This window comes from Diabrotica undecimpunctata, chromosome 4 (assembly GCF_040954645.1).
Source record: "Diabrotica undecimpunctata isolate CICGRU chromosome 4, icDiaUnde3, whole genome shotgun sequence".
In the NCBI taxonomy this organism is placed as follows: Eukaryota; Metazoa; Arthropoda; class Insecta; order Coleoptera; family Chrysomelidae; genus Diabrotica; species Diabrotica undecimpunctata.
The window spans coordinates 96,669,547-96,690,969 of NC_092806.1; the positions used below are offsets into that span (position 1 = coordinate 96,669,547).

The following is a 21,423-nucleotide window of genomic DNA, read 5'->3' on the forward strand; positions in this document are numbered from 1 at the left end:
TGCATAGAACGTCGGCTATTACCAGTTTGGTATCCGAAAGGGGTAAATCAAATTTATTCGCTACTTATTCTGGCTAATAACTAACAGTTCACTGCTGTCATATCAATGAAATGAAAAAAATTCGTAAAAAATATTTCTTCGACCTAATTTTTATATGATAAAATTTTAACATGGAATTAAGGAGATCTACACCTCCCATGTAGTTGTAGATAAGGACACTGTTAGGACAAGGTATCATTTTATGTATACTTTCTTGTTTGAAATTTTTTTTCTCCCTTTGGTTCACTTCCAGCATATTCTGACATTATAGGAACGATTTTATTATCAAACCAGGACACTACACTGACATACACATTGTGTATATTGGCTATTTTCTGTACAATAGTACCATATGACCTCTGCCGCGCTTCTTCACTTCTTTCTCAGTTAGCATCGCAGCTCTGAACACGATTTAGTCTCACTGTTCCCAAATTTAAAATGCCCTCTTTGGTCGGATATATTATAAGAGGTATGCTGGTGAACCAATTGTTAAAAAACAATTTGTAATATTGATGTTTTGGTATAGAATCTGCTAATTTGACAATCACGTTGCTGCTCATACTAAGATTTGGTGCTCCTAGAGGTACAATATTACTTTGGAAACTAGCAAATAAATCAAAATCATAGCTGAATCCCGAAATACCACTCCAAACAAAGATTTTTAAGCCTCACTTATGTGTTCATCTACAGCTAGAAATTCTTCTTTCGGAACCACGAGTAACCTTTCTTTGATTTGGCTCAAAACTAGTCTGAAAATGATCAGTATGGACATGACAAATTATTCAAAATTCAAAATCAATCATTTTATCATTGTTATTGAAATAAAAAAAAAAACGTTTTATTTCTTCGAATCTGTTACAGCTTATCACATCGCTAACTGCTCGGTGACCAACATTCCAATATTATCTTGTTGATTGAAGTTGAATTTTAGTATTATGTAGTATTATGTAAATAGTTATTCCTATAAATTGTTCTATTTCGTATTTTTTTATATTCTCTGGTTTATCTAGACGTTGTTGCACTGAATATAAATTTGATTGTTCTGTGATATGCTCTATGAGACTATCAGGAAAAAAAACTTGGAAAATTGGACCGGAGTTTTTAATTGTAAAATCTGGGAAGGTAAATTTTTAGAAAAAGTAAATTTTGTATAATTTTTTTATCTTCTTCGAATGCCTTTCACCCAATTATGAGATTTCGTCTTCCTTTTATATAGCAGTCTTTAAGACAAGGGGATATCATCATCTGAGGAATCTGAGGATGTGACAGGAATATCAGTTTCCTTGACATTGCTTAGTAAATCTTCACGCTCCTCATTGTCACTATCTTGAAACAATATCATCTCATTTGTGCCATCTTCATCGGAGAGATCTGATTCTTCACTATTAGTATTATCTGATATTCGAACTACACTCATAAAATAGTACCATAAAATAGTTTCGGATCCATATCTACAAAAACAATCAATGAGTCCATAACTTCATAGTGTACCGTGTATAGGACAATCCCTTTTTGGGGTTTTCCAGAAGAGACTTTCAACATTAATAATTTTTAGTACCCACTTGAGAATATATCTAATATCACAAGACAATGAATATCAATTTTTTCTCGCCATAAAAAACGTTTTTACCATGAAAAATAACCTCAAACTTTAAACACTGTTATATGTGGTTCAGAATTTCAACAAGAATGAATTTAAAACTGCGCACGGCTGCCTATCTCGTCGTCAGAACTATGCCGCATATCTCGCGTACACTGCTGGCATACAGCTACGACAAAAATTGAGTTAAAAGTTTTCTTTTGGTGTGTGCTATTTATGGCACATAATGGGCATATAGTAATGGGTATATAAATATTTTAGCTCAGGTAGCATATGTTTTATCGCTATATATATAAATTAGTTCTCTTTTCTTAACTAGCAAACCCAAGCCTAAGTGAAACCTAATAAAGTGGAGGCCTTCTAAGAGCTGTAGGATTACTTATAATAATGATATGAATCAGCTTTAAAAATAATTATAAATTTAATAAAAATAAAAAATTTTGACACGAAATTGTAGTATTCGTTAAACGAAAATTTAACTATTATTTTCAAAATTAAAAATTTGGATAAATTGCTTAGGAAACCAATTCTATTCTCATTTGGAACATTTTAACTTCGTGTCTGATACATATAATCTTAAGTACATATCTAGCTGTTTACTGTATGTTAGGCTATTTTATACATATATCTTCTTCTATATCTAATTTTTATATTTCTGCCTTAGCTTTAGCTACAGCTACTTTTTTACTTTTGGCCACCTTATGATTTATCTGTGTCAGATCTATGTTCTTGCCGCTATTTACACAGTTTTCATTTTCTCTTTATTTTTCTTGGACTTATTTTGGCCAGCGCCAGTCCACCCTTTGTAGTAATGTCTGGTATTTTGGCCTCGGTTCCTCATTTACTTCAATGTCTGGCATAAGTAACTTATTGTGTTAGGTGGTATTGGCCTCCAATCTCACTAAGTATTACCTCACAGTCCTTACATTCACGTATATCGTTTTCACGACTGATATTGTGATTACTATTTAAATGGGAATAAGCCTCAATTAAAGATTAATGTAAGTTCATTGTCGTTTCAATTTCAACTTCGGAAATCGTTCTCAAAATACAAACATTTTGATATTATGATAAGCAGGCTTTCTGTCTTTTATACTTCTTAAATAAATTTTTTATTTTTATAGGAAAGCAGGAGTGTGGGTATCATACAACCGAGGAGTATACGATATTACTGATTATCTTGATAAAAATCCTGAACATACACTGCAAATCTCTGCAGGTGGACCAGTGTATAAATTCTCAACAGCCAAAGAAAACTATGATGCAGATTCTCTTGACTTCTTAGAAAAATATCGTATAGGTAACAATTTCATACTAATTCATCCCAAATAGAAGTAATATAGTACATTGACAATCAAATTCAGAGTATACTGAAAATACGTTTTATTAAATACTAAATATTAAATACGAAAAAGTTTTATTAAATGTAAGTTTATAATTCAGAGATAATATTTGCAAGCATAACAATAGGTATTTGAATACTTGTGAAATAGCTATACAAGTTTTTGGATATCATAATTATAAAATTTGTTTTAGGGATTTTGTAATACGGCAGATCTTTATGTGGTATTTTCGTTGTTAGATCTTCCACTTTTCTGATATCATACAAAAATTTGTTTTTTCGAATCAATCATCTTGTATTTTCTACGATTTTTAGAGTACCTAAATAATTCTGAACAGTTTTATGTAGTACTACTTACACTTACATGTAACCAGTTCCAATTTATATTAAATTAAAAAAACGATGACTTTTTTTCTGATAGACGTGTAGAGCTGTTGACACAAGATTAAATATTTCTTAGAGTCAAACCGAGCTAAATATTTGTAATAATGTTATGTTCTTTCACGAATTAACTTTGACATTATTATCGTAACCGTAAATAGGCATATTAATCTATTTTAATTATAATTCGTAATTCTACACTTTCTGACAAAAGTTACCTTAAAGTAGATATCGGTTCAGACCATAACCAGAACTATAACAGGATTGATATTAAGATATTAAAGGAACCACAAACAAAGGTACAAACTGTAAAATTCTTTACTGAAACTCTACATAATGCAGAAGAAATGAATAAAAGTAGCTGTAACGTTGATCAGAAATGGGATAATATAAAACAAGCAGTAAATAAATCAGGAAGTTAAAACTTAAAACCAAATGAAAGAAAACAAAAATTGTATCATTGAAGAAAGACTGCTAAAATCATCAAAATAAAAAATCTAATTAAATATAAAGAAATGGATCGATTAATGAAGATGAAAATAAAAGAAGCTAGATAGATTGTTACGTGAGCAGTGCTAACAACTGGAAGAATTTTGGAAAGGAATATGACTTATTAAGGAACTAACAAAAATGAGAAAAACAGTTCAAACTAGACTACTAAGATATAAAAGTGGTGCACTCATATTAGATTTAAACCAGAAAGTGAACAGATGGACAAAATATATAGCACGGCGTTTTGATGACAAAGGGAGGACAGAAGCACCTCTTTTGGTAGAAGACAAACAAGATTAGAAAAAAGAAAAATAGCAGTAAGATAGTAGCAACAGAGATAGAATGCCTGCGAAGATGCTGCAGAGTAACAAGAATGGATAGGAGAAGTAATGACGAAATAAAGCAAAGAACATCAATAGAAACAGACATACTAACATATATAGAACAAAAAAGACTAAAGTGGTATGGACATGTAAGAAGAACTAGCGACAGCAGATGGACAAAGACAATAACCGAATGGAGCCCCATAGGAAGGAGGAAAAGAGGACGATCCCGAAAATTCTGGAGGAACGAAGTAGACGACGCCATCAGTGAGAAAGGCCTAAAGGATAGAGAATGGGACAACAGGGAGAGATGGAAACGGTTGAGCGAGGGAAGGCAGTGAATACTGTAGAATCCCTGAATATATATATATATATATATATATATATATATATATATATATATATATATATATATATATATATATATATATATATATATATATATATATATATATACAAACATGATACTGGTCCTGACATTATAAGAGGAGAAATAGAATATGCATTAAAACAAGCTAAAAGTGGAAAATCTCCCTAGCCTGATAGAATTTGCATCGAATTATTCAAAAGTTTGTATATTGAGTATATTAACTTAACACTCAAGATCATGTATAGAACAGGAATAATACCTAAAGAATGGCTCCAATCGACATTTATATTGCTTTCCAAAAAAGCCAAATCAAAGAAATGCAATTAACATCACTCCATAGCCTTAATGAGTCATATTTTAAAATTATTTTTTAAATTAATTCACAATAGAACACATAAGAGAATATACGAAGATATAAGTAATACACAAATTGCATTGAACTGTATATATACAGACGGATGCTGAGAATTTCATGGATAAAAAAAGTTACTAATGGTGAGGTACTTCGGCGCATAGGTAAACAAAAAGAATTACTCAGCATATCAAAGAGAGAAAAATACAATACTGGGTCATGTGTTGAGAGCTTAAAGGTGTAAATTACTCCAAATCATATTGGAAGGTAAAGTGCAGGGCAAAAGATCAGTTGGAAGACGACAGAACACGTGGCTGAAAGATCTCAGGAGATGGTTTGACCGCTAATCCACAGAGATCTTTCGTGCAGCAGTTTCCAAAGCTACAATTGCTATTTGAATCGCCAACCTTCGAAAGGAGATGGCGCAATAGGAAGAAAAAGATCTTTCATAGAGATGCCTAGATATGAATCTGGAATAATATAACCGTTTCATTAATTTCGAAAAGACTTTTGACAGAGTGCAGCGTAATAGTTTTAAATAAAGTTTGTTAAACAAAAACATAGACATTAGAGATATTAGAAATTATATTTAACCTATATTGGAATCAAACAGCGATAGTGAAAGTTGAAGATGAACTAATTGAGGACATCCAGATTCGTCGTGGGATGTATAAAGTGGCCATTCTACCACCATTGTGGTTTAATTTATATAGTGAAGTTTTAATTACGAAGCAACAAAACATTTAAGAGATAAACTAGAACTAGATAATATAAAAATTGAGCAAATATACTCGTACAAATACCTTGGAGCATGGATTACAGAAAATACTGTGAACAAAAGAAATTAGATGCCGCATAGAAATTGCACGGTCAACATTTAATAGAATGAGAAAACTGATTTTGTGATCGCAATACCAATATACCGCCGCAAATAAGAATGGTATGATGTTAAAGTTTCTTCACTCTTCAATATGGAATTTAGACTTGCAGTAATTTACTTTCACTTCTTATTTAATGCTGACGCCAAAGATTCCGAATTTACATCTATAATACTAAAATCACAATAAAGATGCACTGGAAATAAACAAACCAAGACACGGCAAATGTTACAAGGAACGCTCTTAAATAATGATTTAGAATGTATATACATTGTATAAATCCCAAATCATGATTTACAAAGTTTAAACATAGTAAATCATGATTCGGGAGTGTTCCTTGTAACATTTAAGTGTCATAGTTTGTTTATTTCTAGTGCATCTTGATTGTGATTTTAGTTATAGTTGGTTGGTTCTTTACTGATTCATTCTGTTTTCTGAGATGAGATCATCATAATTTTGGCTCTTATGCTGAATCTCTGGACTAGTCTATGTAGACCACGTTCATCTTGTTTTATTAATGTTGGGTCATCTACATACTTTTTTGTACCCTATTCAATATTCTTCTCCTATATTGATGATTTTGATGCTTTTGACAGCTCATCCATGATTAAATTTAAGCGTAGCGCTTAATGGGGTCTCCTGTCGTATTTCGTTACTTATCTCTATTGGATCCCAAAGTTGTCGATCTATACTGATAGTTTTGATGATATCTAACGAAACTTCTCTATTATATAAAATATTAATTGTACTTTTGAGTCTACTTTGTCGAATGCTTTCTTTAATTCAATGGATACAGAAATGCTGATCAATTATACCCTAATGGCTTTGCTTTATGACGAATACTTCACATATACACGATATTTGAGTACGAAAACCTTGTTGTTCATCTGCTTAGCTTGTCCTATAATTTATTGGTTTTTGCAGAATTTTTTCAATCTAAAGTTGTAGGGTGGTATTTAAAAAGTTTATAACTGTATAATTTCTGACCTTTTTAATTACCTTTTTAAATAACAGGATTAGTTCTCTAATTCTCAATTTTTCCGGTATTTTCTTAATTACTGCTGTTAGTTGTTCCTTCATGCTGCTCCATAATATTTTTGCATTTCATTTGGTATCATATCTTTATCAACAGCTTTTCTCATTTTCAGCGTTTCAAGTGATTTTTTTTTGTCATCATCCGTATTTATATTAACTTCTTCGTTTTTAGTTATTTTTGATGTTTCTGATTCTGTCATATACTCTATCTCTGTATATAGCTTCTTAGATAGTCAATCCAGGTATACTTTTCTTGTTGTTTTGGATTAATTAGTTACTTCATTTTCATTTGTTGGCCTTTTATAATAAATTTTCTTTTGTAGACTATATAAGTCATGCGTCATTTCTTTTGAAAAACGTGCCCAATGATCATTTCTGATCTTACAAGAGCATGTGTTTTGGTTCTTATTACCTTATAATTGTCGTACGATTTTTGTATCCTACTTAACATATGTTTTAAGTTAATCCTGACCCCCGGAAGGAGTGTAGTGGTCATCGTGATGTCGTATATTGACTATCTCCAAAGATTTCTGTCCCTGGTCATTTCTTTTAACTCATGCATATGTCTTTTGCGTATTCCTGTAATTTGATCGATTCATTTTGTTGGGAATCTTCCTCGAGATCTTGGACCTTCTACCTTTCCTTGGATAATAAGACTTTCCATGTTTTTTGAGTCTGATCTCATAACATGTCCAAATTATTTAAAATTGTTGGATGTACTTTACTGGATAGCCGTTTGCTGACTTTTAGCTCATTTAGAATTGAATTATTTGTCCTGTGGTCGGTCCACGGAATTCATAACATTCTTCTTCAACAGAACATTTCAGTGGCGTCTATTTACCTTCTTTCCGGTTGTCGTAGGGTTCAAGTTTCGCATCCGTATCCAATAGCCTTTCAAATTTGCTGTTTGTGATATATTCTGCTGTTTTTTTTATTTCTATAATTATCTTAATTATAAAATAATAGTTTTGATATTTGGATGAATTTATTCATCGACCAAAATCTCATTGGCCGAAAAAGGAGAAGTATTAAAAATATGGAAAAACTTTTACGAAACAAAAATGAAGCGGAATACATTCAAGATAGATATTTAGATGACAATCTAGAAATAGGACAAGAAGTGGAAGAAGTAGTACGAAGTCGAAAAAGATTACGAAGAAAACGGAAGAGTTGATAATATCGCAAATATTATATGAAAATTAGGCCTTATTACACAACTCCTTTAAAACAAATTTCATAATTATCCTGAGCCACTACTGAAATCAATCATTTAATACATTTATCTCACATTGTATACTTTTAATTACAGTAACATTGGAAGTATTATTATTGTTTAAGAAGTTATAATTATCTCGAAGTGTTGTTAGCCCGCCATAGAATGCATAAAAATAATATTTTGTAGTTTTTATGTTAAAGGAATAATTCAATTCACACAATTTCAATATTTAAAATATATTTTATATTTAATGTTATTTCTATTCATTTAATAAAGCATTGTCCTTTCTGTCATTTGTCATGGATTATTTTTAAACCTATCATTTAAAATCGTATATACAGTATAGACCAGAGAAATTAGCAAATAAAAAGTCTTTTTCGTGACACTCTTTGGTACAGGTATCTAACAACTGATTTTGATAATTTTGGTGATAAAAATATGTAATAAACATAATATGCAAAATGTTAAACACTATATAAACAATATAAGACCGCTATTTTATTTTAATTATTAAAGATGAAGATCGGCAAATTATATGAAAAGGTGACACACTTTTAATAAAAGAGCACAGAAAATCCTTTAAAATGAGTGTTTGTAAAGTTATTTTTATTAATTTGTTGTTTAGTTATTGCAAAAATAGCTGCAAAATTAAATTTTTTTGAAAATTAATAATAACTTTTCTAAAAATGCACAAAAAATTTAATTTTGCGTAATAATAGGGACGATACCACATGTATTCAGCTAAAAAAATTTCAAGAAATTTAACTTAACAGTTACTGCAACATTGAAATTGTTTATCCCAGAAAGCTTTTATCTACATTATTATGCGTATTATTATACAAAAGTACTGTGATTTTAAATATATAAACATTTAAAATAACTCATCAACATATAGAAAGTTAATTTTTTTATTCGGCATTATTACACGAATTTGAAAAAATAATTCAATGACCCTTAGAACCCGAATTAGCATTTTTGTTATTTCTTGATTTTACTATTTTAAAAGCTGAATTCATAAATTCAAAATAAAAGTCGCAATGTCTCTGGTTCAAATCAACGAAAATTGATGTTTTTAATTTGGGGTATCTCGTTGCAGGAAATATAAAAATTTAATTAGTTAATTTGTGAATTGTTTCTTGAACCAAGTAATTGTTTAAAAAATTTAAAATAAATATTTAATATACAAAATTTTACTTTTCTCTTATTATTAGTGCTAGACAAGGTTATGAAAGCAGATATAACTTAAATATTTATGTATTATAGTTATAAAAAATAAATTTTTTTAAAATAAATTTAGAAAAATTTTTTTTATTTGAAACTCCAATCTATACGTGTTGATTTTTCTTAAATTATACTTATTAGTTTTACAATTATTTTCTTGACTAAAAAAATATAAATACATAATACACTTCTCCAAGAAATTAACGCGCCACTTTGAAATATTAAAATATTTTATTAGCGTTAATAAAAATTTCCATTGTAATGTTATATTTTGCAAGCCCCTTGTATATGCTATTCGTACACTCTATATTTATTGACTGTGTTTTACCGCTATAGTTTTTTTTGCAACAAAACCAAAAGAAGCAAAAAATGTACTAATTCTTTAAATAAACTAATTTCCAAGTGTTCACGAATTTTATTCAGCTACTGTTTAATTGTTGATTATTGTTAATTGTGTTCATTATGGAGCGTCAATCACGTAATTTAACCCGAGATGAATGTGCCCAAGCAGTGATACTGTCGGAGGAAGGTTGAAGTTACCGAAGAATTGGTCTTCGGTTTGATGCGTCCCACACATCCGTCTCACAGGTGTTAGAAAGATTCCTCGAAACAGGGAATTATACTCGCAGACCAGGGCAAGGATGAAACCGGGTAACTACCCCTATTCAAGATCGATTTTTAAGAATTTCTGCTCTTCGACAACGTTTTGTAACACATCGAAGTCTACAAATTCAGCTTCGAGACGTGCATACTATAAAAATTAGTACTGAAACTGTTCACCAGCGACTTAAAAAATACAACTTAACACCTAAGATTGCCGCCCGGGGCCCTCTATTAACTGCAGAGCATCGAAAGGGGAGACTACATTTTTCCAGAGAACACGTTAATTGGTTAAAGGCTGACTAGAAACGAGTGCTATTTACTGATGAATCCCGATTTTGTTGTACAATAACGACAGACGTGTTCGTGTGTTGCGACGACCCAACGAACGATATGCTCAGTGTAACTTCTCACACACCACATTTTTTGGTGGAGGATCCGTTATGGTGTGGGGTGGTATTTCTTTGACCGCACGTAAGGACCAAGTGGTCATACAAAATGGAACTGTTACAGTTGAAAGGTACATATTGGAGATCCTGAAGCAACATGTAGTACCATTCGCTCCTTATATCGGTGAAAATTTCTTACTAATGCAATATAATGCCAGACCTCACGCTGCACAGATCGTCAAATTATCTAGAAGAGGTAGAAATTAACACTATGAAATGGCCAGCACATAGTCCGGATTTAAATCCGATTGAAAATCCCTGGGATATCCTTGGTAGGCGATTAAGAGCGACACGGATCCAACCAAACAACTTACAGGAAGTGGGAGAGAAGCTGATCTAGATTTGGAGAAAACTAGACCAAAATGAAATACGGCAATTAATTTTAAGTATGGGCCAACGATGTGAGGCTGTTATACGTAGTAGAGGTGGAAACACTCGTTATTAAGACTTTTTTCATATTTTAGTTTACTTTTCTATCATTATTTTTTTAGAATTTTCCGTTTTATTTTTTTTTCTCCTGTACTTCAACATTTTCTGATGATTAGACAAATTAATATATTACTAATAAAATGTAGAATAAATCTGGTGAAGTTTTATTTTTTATTCTTTGCCTGTTTACAAATAAAATTGATTTATTGAAGTGGTGCGTTAATTTCTTGGAGAAGTGTATATTAAAGAAACTAATTGTTATACACTTTGTGCAATTATAAATAAAAATAGTAAAATTAATTATGTAAATTGTAATTTGTTAATTATATATACAGATTAATTCTATAATTATTATTTATATACAAAGATTATAACAATTCATTTGTGTAAAATATGTATTTGATATTTTCGATAAAAAGTAATTGTAAAAATAATAAACATAATTCAAGAACTAGTAACACGTATAGATTTCGATTTACAGATAAAAAATAATGTTTGTAAAATTTATGGGTAAAACATTATTATTTATTGCTATAATACATAAACATTTGAGTTGATTATTATTTCATAACCTTTTCTACTATTAATAGAAAAAGAAAAGTAAAATTTTGCAAAATAAATATTTATTTCAAATTGTTTATACAAATTACCCAGGCAAATAAACAATTAACAAATTAACCAAATGCATTTTTATGATCTATGCCATGAGGTACCCCAACTTAAAAAAAACAATAAATTGTCGTTGAGTTAAACCGGACATTATGGCGACTTTTAGAAATTTGAATTTACGTTTTTTTGTCTAAACGTGACATCTTTCAAATGGTTCTTTTTAAATTGCTTATTGTTTATAAACAAAGCTCCAGTGAATTTTTGAAAAAAAAGTGCTATCTCCTGTTTTAAGGGTCGTAGGACATTACGTTTTTTTGGAATTCGTGTAAAAATGCAAACATATCTAATACAAACAAATTAATGTCCTAGATGTTATTGTATCTGAGTTATTTTAATTATTTATAAGCTTAAAATCACAGTAGGTACTTTTGCAAAACTATTTTACAATATTTTTAATTTAATTTAATTTTTAATTTTTTAACTTTAATTTTAAATCCTTTAAAATAAGCACATTTTAAAGCATTTTCTATGCTTTTTTTAGTAAAAATGTGTCACTTTTTAAAATGTGTCTCCATATAATTGAAGGGCCAAGTGGAAGAAGGTGTTAAGTTACAAAAATTAGTTTTCAAGATAATCCACTTCTAGTGAATGATGCTGGAATTTTTTTATTAAAAACACTGAAACTAGTACATTATAGTGTTTATGTTAGGATATAAGTAATCAGTTTTTAGTATATATTAAGTCTCTTAATACTATCAGTTTCCCCTTCTTTAAAAAAAAAATGTACATGACACTTTCTTCTATTATTACCAAATACCAAAAGGAATAGATTGTTTACCGAAATAAAGAGTTAACTAAAAAATAAATCATTTATTCATTCACAAAATCAGTAACAGATTGAGATTATTATTGAAATAATAAAAAAAAAAATGTTTTAATAACATATTACTATTTTCGTTGACGTTTTTGCGGTATTGGAGCATTTTTGTTTTGTTCATATTCACGAATCACACATTCGTAATATCCACGGTGTTCTTTTGAAATATATGGCAACTGAGTAACAATATCAGCAATTTTTTTGTCTGATATATTTCCAGTCTTCTCTAAAATTCTAGAAAAGTGGGTACATTTTCTGTGGGTACTTTTGGTTTATTCTTAAATATTGAAACCTTATGAAATGGAGTATATTGCAAAATCCATTGTAATGTAATACCGTATTATCGTTTTTTGCTTTAGTGCGCTCATTACTCATCAAGTTAAATCCGTTCTTAATATTCTCATGGTGCTCTTCACTAGCTTGCCCTGAATCACAAATACTGTATGTATCGCTCTTTGGATAGCTAAACGATAAATTAAATTCTGTAGAAAAAATTTTGACATATTATGATTTTTTTATAAAATACATTTCGGGTTTTTGTTTTTCCTTGCATTTAGCAATGAACAATCGATACATGATTGACATATTAAGATTAGGCGACAAGATTCATTATTTCCTGTTTTACAAGATCATTTAATTTGTTTGGCCTATTACAGTGTCGACCACGTTTATCGACAGATGGAGCTGATGCTCCAGTGGCTAGCTTGCCTTTAATGACATCTAACTTTTTGATCCCTATTTGATATAACGAACACAATGCTTTTTAACACACAAAACTTTCTTCGTTATTGAATACAACAGTATATCGATAAGATACAGATTTGTGTTTTATTGCATCTCTTCTGATGCGTGCTACCGGTTTAGGAATAATACTTTTAAATAAAAGAATATTTTTTCCATTAACATCAAGGACATGAAAATTATTTAATATTGATTTTCGTTCTACATCCTTTAATTTACTACTGCATTTTAGTCTGCACTTTTCCGTACACAGATTTTCTAAACGAGCTATTTTTTCTGATAAAATTTTACCTGTGCTGGATGTGTAGGCTTTGCCTTGTTCTCTAGCAAGTAACGCCTTTCTTCTTTTCCATGCATCGGGATTTATTACCCTAAGCTTGCTAGTTTTTCTTTTGATTGGAAAACTTTTTATTCTTTTTGTCCCTTTTGTCGTTATGCTACCATTAAAAATGTTTATATTTCCAGCGGTGTTTGTTGCCTCTACAGATAATGTCTGAAGATTATTCATTGAACTGGCCTCTTCTAAGCTTACGCTTGTAATATTTTCTTCTGCTTCAAGATTTCCCACTCCCTGTTTAGTATTTTCCCGACTACTTACTCCAATACTTGCTAATTTTACACTGTCACCGTCGTCACTAGATTTCTCTTCGCCTGGAACGTATTCACTGCCACTTGATTCAAATAAACATGACGCAGGTGAATGTAGAACTCAATCATTATCAGACATTTGTTGAGTGTCAACTAAAAAGTACCAGTATTATAACTTAAAGTATTCAAACTTAAGTATTAAGACTTGAATAATTCATGGTTTCACACTAATAAAAAATAATTACCTTCCATTTTATTTTCAATGTTAATATTTAAAGAACTCAAATCTCTATCTTCTTCATTCATGGATTTTGGCACCATTTTCACCCTTTTTGGCACTCCTTCACTGGAAATATATTCAATGCCACTTGATGCATACATATGTGTCATTGGTAAATCGGAAATCTGTTCTTTATCAGGTAATATGTGTTGAGTATCAACTGAAAATTAAATTTCGTTATGTACAATAATTATTTTTGTTTACTTTCAGTAATAATTAAAAAAATACGCACCTTCTATTTCATTGCCATTGCTGGTATTTGAAGAATAATTTAAATCAGTATATTGTGCTTGCGCCTTTTCAACCAACCTTTTTCCGCGTTGAGACATATTTTTATACCTCCTAAGCGAGAGAAATTATATTAAAAATTACTCCTCGACAGTCGACTGAAATTCAGTAGAGGAATGACGTGAATAGCATATTACTTATCTATAGTACCCTACAGTATATTACATATCTATGCGCGAATATTCTTGTTGTGTTCTGTTTCACTTAACGTTTATAAAGACATCCGGTGATGGAAGGAGGAAGCAGTGTTGTCATTTGCGATGTGAAATAAACTAGGTAGCTTATGAATGGAAAAAGGCGTTATGTGCCCATGACTCCTTATTCCAGTATCTATTAATAATTTTACTGTACTTAACACCTTATGCGTTTGTGTATTACCGTTAATATGCTAGATAGAGTTAAAACAATAACGATTTATGATAAATAGTTACTTAAAACATTTTTGCATGACAAAACTAAGTTGTTTAAAAAAATGTTACATAACACCTTCTTCTACTTGGCCCTTCAATTCATTGATCTTCACATTTAGTATTTAAAATCAAATAGCGATCTTGCATTGTTTATAAGTAAAAAAATCTCGTTCAATATTTTGCATATTTTCTTTATTACATATTGGTATCACCAAATTTAACAAAAGCAGTTGTTAGATACCTGTATCAACGAATATCACGGGAAAATCCTTAGTTCTCTGGCCTATTAATATAAAATGGCACTCACCTTTTTACATTGTATCCAATCATTTAATTATTCTATTTTTCTAACTCTATCCTTAAACGAACTACTCAGACAATTATAAATATGATGCAAGCAAGAAAAACTTGATAAAATAATGAAAGAGAGTACAAAGAAATAAATAGACGAAATAAAAAGAAAACACGAGAGACCAAAAATAAAACATGGATGACTAAAAACTACGAAGACTTTTATGGTTGTTACTTTTAAAACACGACTTTTTTAATTTTCATAAAAATCTATAAAAATAAATAAATAAACATCCATAAATCTATAGAAATAACAAAAACTTTCATCAAACAAACGTCTCAAAAATAACAAACAAAAAACAACCTTATCAAATTTATAATTTTCTACTAGTTTCTTTCTCTTCTTTGACGATCCAATAATGAGGCTATTGTATTAATTAGAGTACCTGTCGGTAAAAAAGTTTGATTGATACTTTCTCCAAACATTGAGTATCATGATTGAGTATCGCCTCATTAGGTTGAGTCTTTATTAGGGTGACATCTCCCGGCGGAGGCTAGCAATCGTTACAGCTGTTTTTATCTCAAATACCGCCACCCTGAACAACTCAATGCAATGGAGGTGTAGCCATACCACGGAGGTTTCTGTACTATGAAATTCCTCGCTTTCCTCCCGATCTCTTTCCCTCTATTTTACCCTACATGATCAGCTGAATGTAATGTTTATTTACGGACTTGCCATTTTTTTACAAATCAACTTAAATTTAGCTTAAACTATTAAAACACAATGTGATTACATAAAAAGGTATTTTTGATCTTATTCCTAATACTACTTAGTGATAGATAAAAAAAATCATTACTATTAAATTTATTTGCATTTCTACATATTCTCTGTAAGGGTTTATTTACTGTATAAGTTCGATTATAAAATTCTAAATAAAATAAGTCTTGGGATCTAGTGTCTCCACAGGGAGTACGGAAGTAAACCTTTTCCAAAAGAGCACTAGCATCAATGCCTCCTCGTATTAATTTATATATAATGAAGTAGGGCATATCTCTTTTCTCTCATTACATGAGTAAAATATTCTAACTTTTTCTTGTGTATGGTAAATATTAACTCACGTGGTTTTTGCATAATGCTTAATAGTTTCTCGTTTGTTTAACGTTTATCCAAAAAATCAAACGACTATACTTCCACATTTCAATAACTTCTAATCTTTTGATGTCAGATATTTTCAAGGTCTATAGTTCAGCTTCTCATAATAATATCGAGAGGTAACTCAATTTAATAATATGGAGACGTATATAGACGTAGTATCGGCCATTCCCATCCTTGGTTCTAAATTGAGATTTATGTTAGTAAAAAATGATCTCATTGTGATAAAAGCCGTTCTTGATTTTGATTATATATATATATATATATATATATATATATATATATATATATATATATATTTATATATATATATATATATATATATATATATATATATAAATATATTATTATTTTAATAATAGTAGAATATTATTATTACTAACGATTTTAACAACAATATATTTAATTTTTTTAATTCTTATTGATTGCCGGCTCTATTTGTTTTTTTTTTTAACAAGTTTTGTAAGTCTTCCAAGTTGCTAGCGATTAGAACTGTATCATCATCGTTTATATTATTAATTAATCTTCCATGCCTGCGGTCTAACCTATACTGAAATCAATCAGCGGTGCTCCGAATAGATGGAGACTATACAGATCAGGTCAAAATCTTAAGGGGAGTGAGACAAGGGTGCATAATTTCACCACTGATATTCAATCTGTACTCGAAGCACATTTTTGAAGAGGCTCTAAAAGATATTGATAAGGGCATCTCAATAAATCAAGTCAAGCTCAATAACCTGTGGTATGCAGATGATACAATAGTGTTTTCCAATACCATAGAAACTTATGAAAAAAATAACGGAAACAAGTAGAACATATGGACTCGATATAAACAGCAGTAAACCCAAGCTAAGCAAGGAAAACATAACTGGAGCAAATCTGTATGTGAACCAAATGAGAATTAAACGTGTCTCACAGTACAACTACTTGGAAACTATAACTAATGAGTCGTGGGACAATACCCAAGATATTAAACGTCGCATCGGAAAGGCAAAAAGTGCATTCTTGACTATGAGCTCTGTGTTCCAGAGCCATGACCTCACCCTAGAAATAAAAATAAGGCTCCTTAAATGTTACGTGTACTCAGTGCTTCTGTACGGAGTAGAAACGTGGACATTGAAGGAGGAAACTCTATCAAAACTTCAGGTTTTTGAGCTATGGTTATACAGAAGTATCCTGAAGATACCGCGGACAGACAAAGTCACCAATGAAGAAGTACTACGGAGGATGAGCACAACCGAGGATTTGGTCAACATCGTGAAGGGCCGTAAGCTGCAGTACTTGGTACATATAATGAGAAATCAAGGCAGATATGTTATACTCCAATGCATTTTGCAAGGTAACATTGAAGGGAAAAGGGCCCCAGGACGAAGAAGAATATCCTGACTTAATAATCTGAGAGCATGGTATAGAAAGACCTCAACACCGCGTATAGCAACCAACAAAGTCATAATAGCCCGAATGATCGCCAACGTTCGGAACGGACAGGCACCCTAAGAAGAAGAAAATTTTAATTTTACTCCCTGAGAGTATCTAAATATTCAAATTTTTATTTTTATTTCGCATCTTCTGATCATTTAAATTATGCCGGAAAATAAGAGCTACGTTTTCCGTTTCTTTAACCTTAATGATATATCAATATAATCAGCATAAACTAGTACAAGTACTACTTTCTATTTTTCCTCTAAAAATTCTTTCCCTCTAAAATTTTTTTTACGTGCATATCTCTTTAATCTCATTTCAGCATTTCTATTAAGAATCCACGTTTCACTTGCATACACAACCATCGCGTCGTTCAAATTGCTATGGTATATATGCGTACTTTTGCCTTTCTCGATATTTTTTTGATTTTAATAATCTGGCTAAACTTTCTATACTTTGATTACTTTTAACTATTCGTTTCATGATTTATAGTTAAAATAATTAATAATATTAGTTCTTTACTCCTTTGCTTGTGTATTTATTATAAAAGTCTGGTTAATACCCTGCTCATTACCTCCCATTTCCATAAATTTTGTTTTTTCATCATTTATCTCAGATTTGTATTATTTGGCACTTTTTACTTTCGTTTTAAAGACGTTTCTTTGATGGTACATTGAGCCCTTTTTGTGAGTTTTATCTACTTTTAAAATTTTTTTCAAGATGAGATCTAAAAATATTTTGGATAGGAGTAGACCTCCCTGTTTCAAATCCCTATTGATTAAAAACCTAAAATATTCCAATAGATACATCTATAAACCTTGATCTGATTCTGCGTTATAAGCCTGCTGCTCAAAATCGATAAAGAGCATATTTAGTGACATATTGCATTAGTATGAGCTAGCCAAGGTCTATTTCGTTGTAAAGATTAAATCTGACCTACCTGGTACTTTCCTAAGCAGCTCTCAGCTGCATGTTTAGTTATATCTGCTATTACTATTTGCAACTGACATGGAAGATCTACAGTACATAATACAACATGTATACAATGCATGTGAACGGTACAGACTGCAAATGAATCTCAAGAAATCGAAATCAATGATATTCTCAAAAAAACCACAAAATGTAGATAACCTGATCATCAATAATACAACGATCGAAAGAGTAACAACATATAAATATTTAGGAACGTGGCTAACCGGAGATGGAGATCAAACAAAAGAAATCAGATCTAGAATAGAAATGGCAAGAAACGCGTTCATAAAATTAAAGAACTTACTTTGCAACCGTAACCTTAATCTAGAGATCCGCACAAGAATGCTACGTTGTTACGTTTTTTCTACTTTACTATACGGCATGGAAGCGTGGACAATAAAATAGACTGAAATCAAAAAATTAAACTCCTTTGAGATATGGTGCTACAGGAGAATCCACAGAATATCGTGGACTGAAAAAGTAACTAATATAGAGGTGTTACAAAGAATGAAGAAAGAATGTGAAGTCATAAAAACTGTTAAAATTAGAAAGATTCAATATCTGGGTCATATAATGAGGGGCGAGAAGTACGTATTACTTAGATTAATTATGCAAGGGAAAATACAAGGGAAGAGAAACCCAGGACGACACAAAATATCCTGGCTAAGAAATTTGAGAGAGTGGTTCGGTTGCAGCTCATTAGAATTATTCAGAAGCGCGGCCAATAAAATTAAGATAGCGATGATGATTTCCAACCTCCGATAGGAGAAGGAACCTGAATAAGAAGTTATTACTAGTGTCTGCAATGTCCTACATAGCTATACCTGTATAATACCTGCATTCTGTAATATCGCTGTTTTTATAAATTGGGCATAGAATAGCTTCTTTTCACTGTTTCGGAATTTTTTTTTTAGCTCGCACTCATATTAAATTTGCTATTTATTCTCTTAGCCTTTCTTCACCTTCTTTTAGTTTAGGATTTTCGCAAGGCGCCTTTAAGTTTTATATGTTATCAAAAATTTCTTCATTTGTTGTTATTTGCCCTTTGTCGCACTGTGTGTTTGTTTTTTTTTTTTCATAATCTGATTAATTTTGGTGTTTTGGTTGTGCTCTTCCACATTTATTACACTCAAAATATCACTACGTTTCTAGCTATCATCTTAATTATTAATCTATTGTTCCTTCTTCATCTTTGACATAGTTTTTGTTAACTTTATACTGACTTCTTTTATTTTTAACCTCTTGACAGAAGTTTCTACTACATTTATTTACAAAATGTTCCTCAATATTGGTCAGTTTTCGTTCCAGAAATGATATTTTTTGTCTGCAGATATTTTTTGTTTCTCTTCTTTCATGGTCATATAACTTTTTGCTGTCAATACTATTAATTTTTATGTGATTTTTTCTAATCCTATTTCACGCTTCCAATTCCTTCAAACCAGTCCTAGTGTCTTTTTTGTATGTCTACTACCTACTGGGCCGCATTCAGTATTAGATAATTTATTGGCATCTATCTGTCTTCTCTATCTTCCGTTGATCTTTGGGTTGGGAGACCTTCTTCTATTTGTTTTCTAAATTCATTTCTGAATATTTTTTTGTAGTTATCTACCAGTATCCCTTTTGCTTGCTTTTTGGTCTATGGTATAAAGGAATCATTTGTTCCATTTTTATTCTTACTAAAATATCACCCGAATTTACATATACCCCGTGTAACTGCGGCTATCCTTCATGTGTTTGGCTTCTGTTAGGATGTGTCAATTTTATTAATTGCTTTTCCATTCGGGACACCCAAATACCTTTGTGAATTTCTTTGTGATCAAAATATGTACCCATTATACGCATACTATGTCCCAGGACAAATTCTATTAACCTTCTGCAGTTAATGTTACTGTCAATATTTTCTCTCTTTCCACCTATTATATGTCTTCTTTACCGATTTTGGCGTTGAAGTCGCCTATAGTTATTTTTAAATCATACTCATCTTGTATTAGATCGTTTTCAACATATTCTTGTTTATCCTGAAGTTTCCCCGATATAAATTTTGATACATTCATCTGCTTTAATTATCACATTTCTGTGGTTCTTATTTACGACTTCACACTGCACCGCACTTCCCACCATGCCAACAAGTAGTAGTGCAGAATATTTATATTGAATCACCTTATATTTTTGGGAAACAGAAGTTAAATACTTCGTTTAAAACTATATTGAACACTAGCAGAAGAACAACAAGGTTTTAGGTATGCTATATTTAGGACGCTATATTTATAATGAGTCAAGTGCAAGAGAAATCATTAGAATACAACAAACTGGCATATATATTTGTTTTATGGACCTTAATATGACATTTGACCAGGTCAAATTAAAGGACGTTATCCACTTATTTTATGCAAGAGAGAGAGAGAGAGAGAGAGACCTCAAGGAAAAATCAAAACGATCAAAAATATCTACCAAAACTACATAAAAAAGTAAAAGCAGAAGAACTACTGAATCCATTGAAGTTGGCAATGGGATAAGACAGGGAGATTCCCTGAGTCCTGTATTGTTTAACTTGATTGTGGATGAAATAATAAAAAAGTAAGAACTAAAAAATGATACCAAATGTGAGAAAAACAACTTAAAATAATCTGCTATGCAGACGACGCAATACTATTCTCTCGAAGTGAAGATGATGTACAACGTATGTTGCATCAATTTAATATAACCGCCAGAAAATTATGTCAATTTCCCTAAAAAAGGCAAAATGCATGATTATAACATCAAATTTATTTAGATGTAAATTGGAGCTGGAAGGTCAGATAATAGAACAAGTGATGAAGTTTAAATATGTAGGCATCATATTATCTAGCCACGGAAAACTCGAATCTCAAGTAGAAGGTCAAGTGAATAAAGCAAACAGAGCCACAGATTTCCTGAATAAAACAATATGGAGAAATAAAAATATCGGGAAAGAAATGAAAGGCAGAATTTACAAAACAGTCATCAGATCAATAATGACATATGCGCCAGAAACACAACCTGATACAACGTAGCAAAAAGGATGTTAGACAGCAGAGTTAAAAACC

The 21,423-nt window shown here is 31.0% G+C and overlaps 1 protein-coding gene across 1 annotated transcript in view; it reads left to right on the forward strand.

The window, feature by feature from the left end:
• Positions 1-21,423, forward strand: part of LOC140439806 (sulfite oxidase, mitochondrial-like) — a 107,869-nt gene that overhangs the window by 8,167 nt on the left and 78,279 nt on the right. Inside the window, exon 4 of the mRNA XM_072529950.1 lies at positions 2,764-2,939. Within this exon, the coding sequence (XP_072386051.1) occupies positions 2,764-2,939 (176 nt within the window). The remainder of the gene's footprint in view (positions 1-2,763; positions 2,940-21,423) is intronic.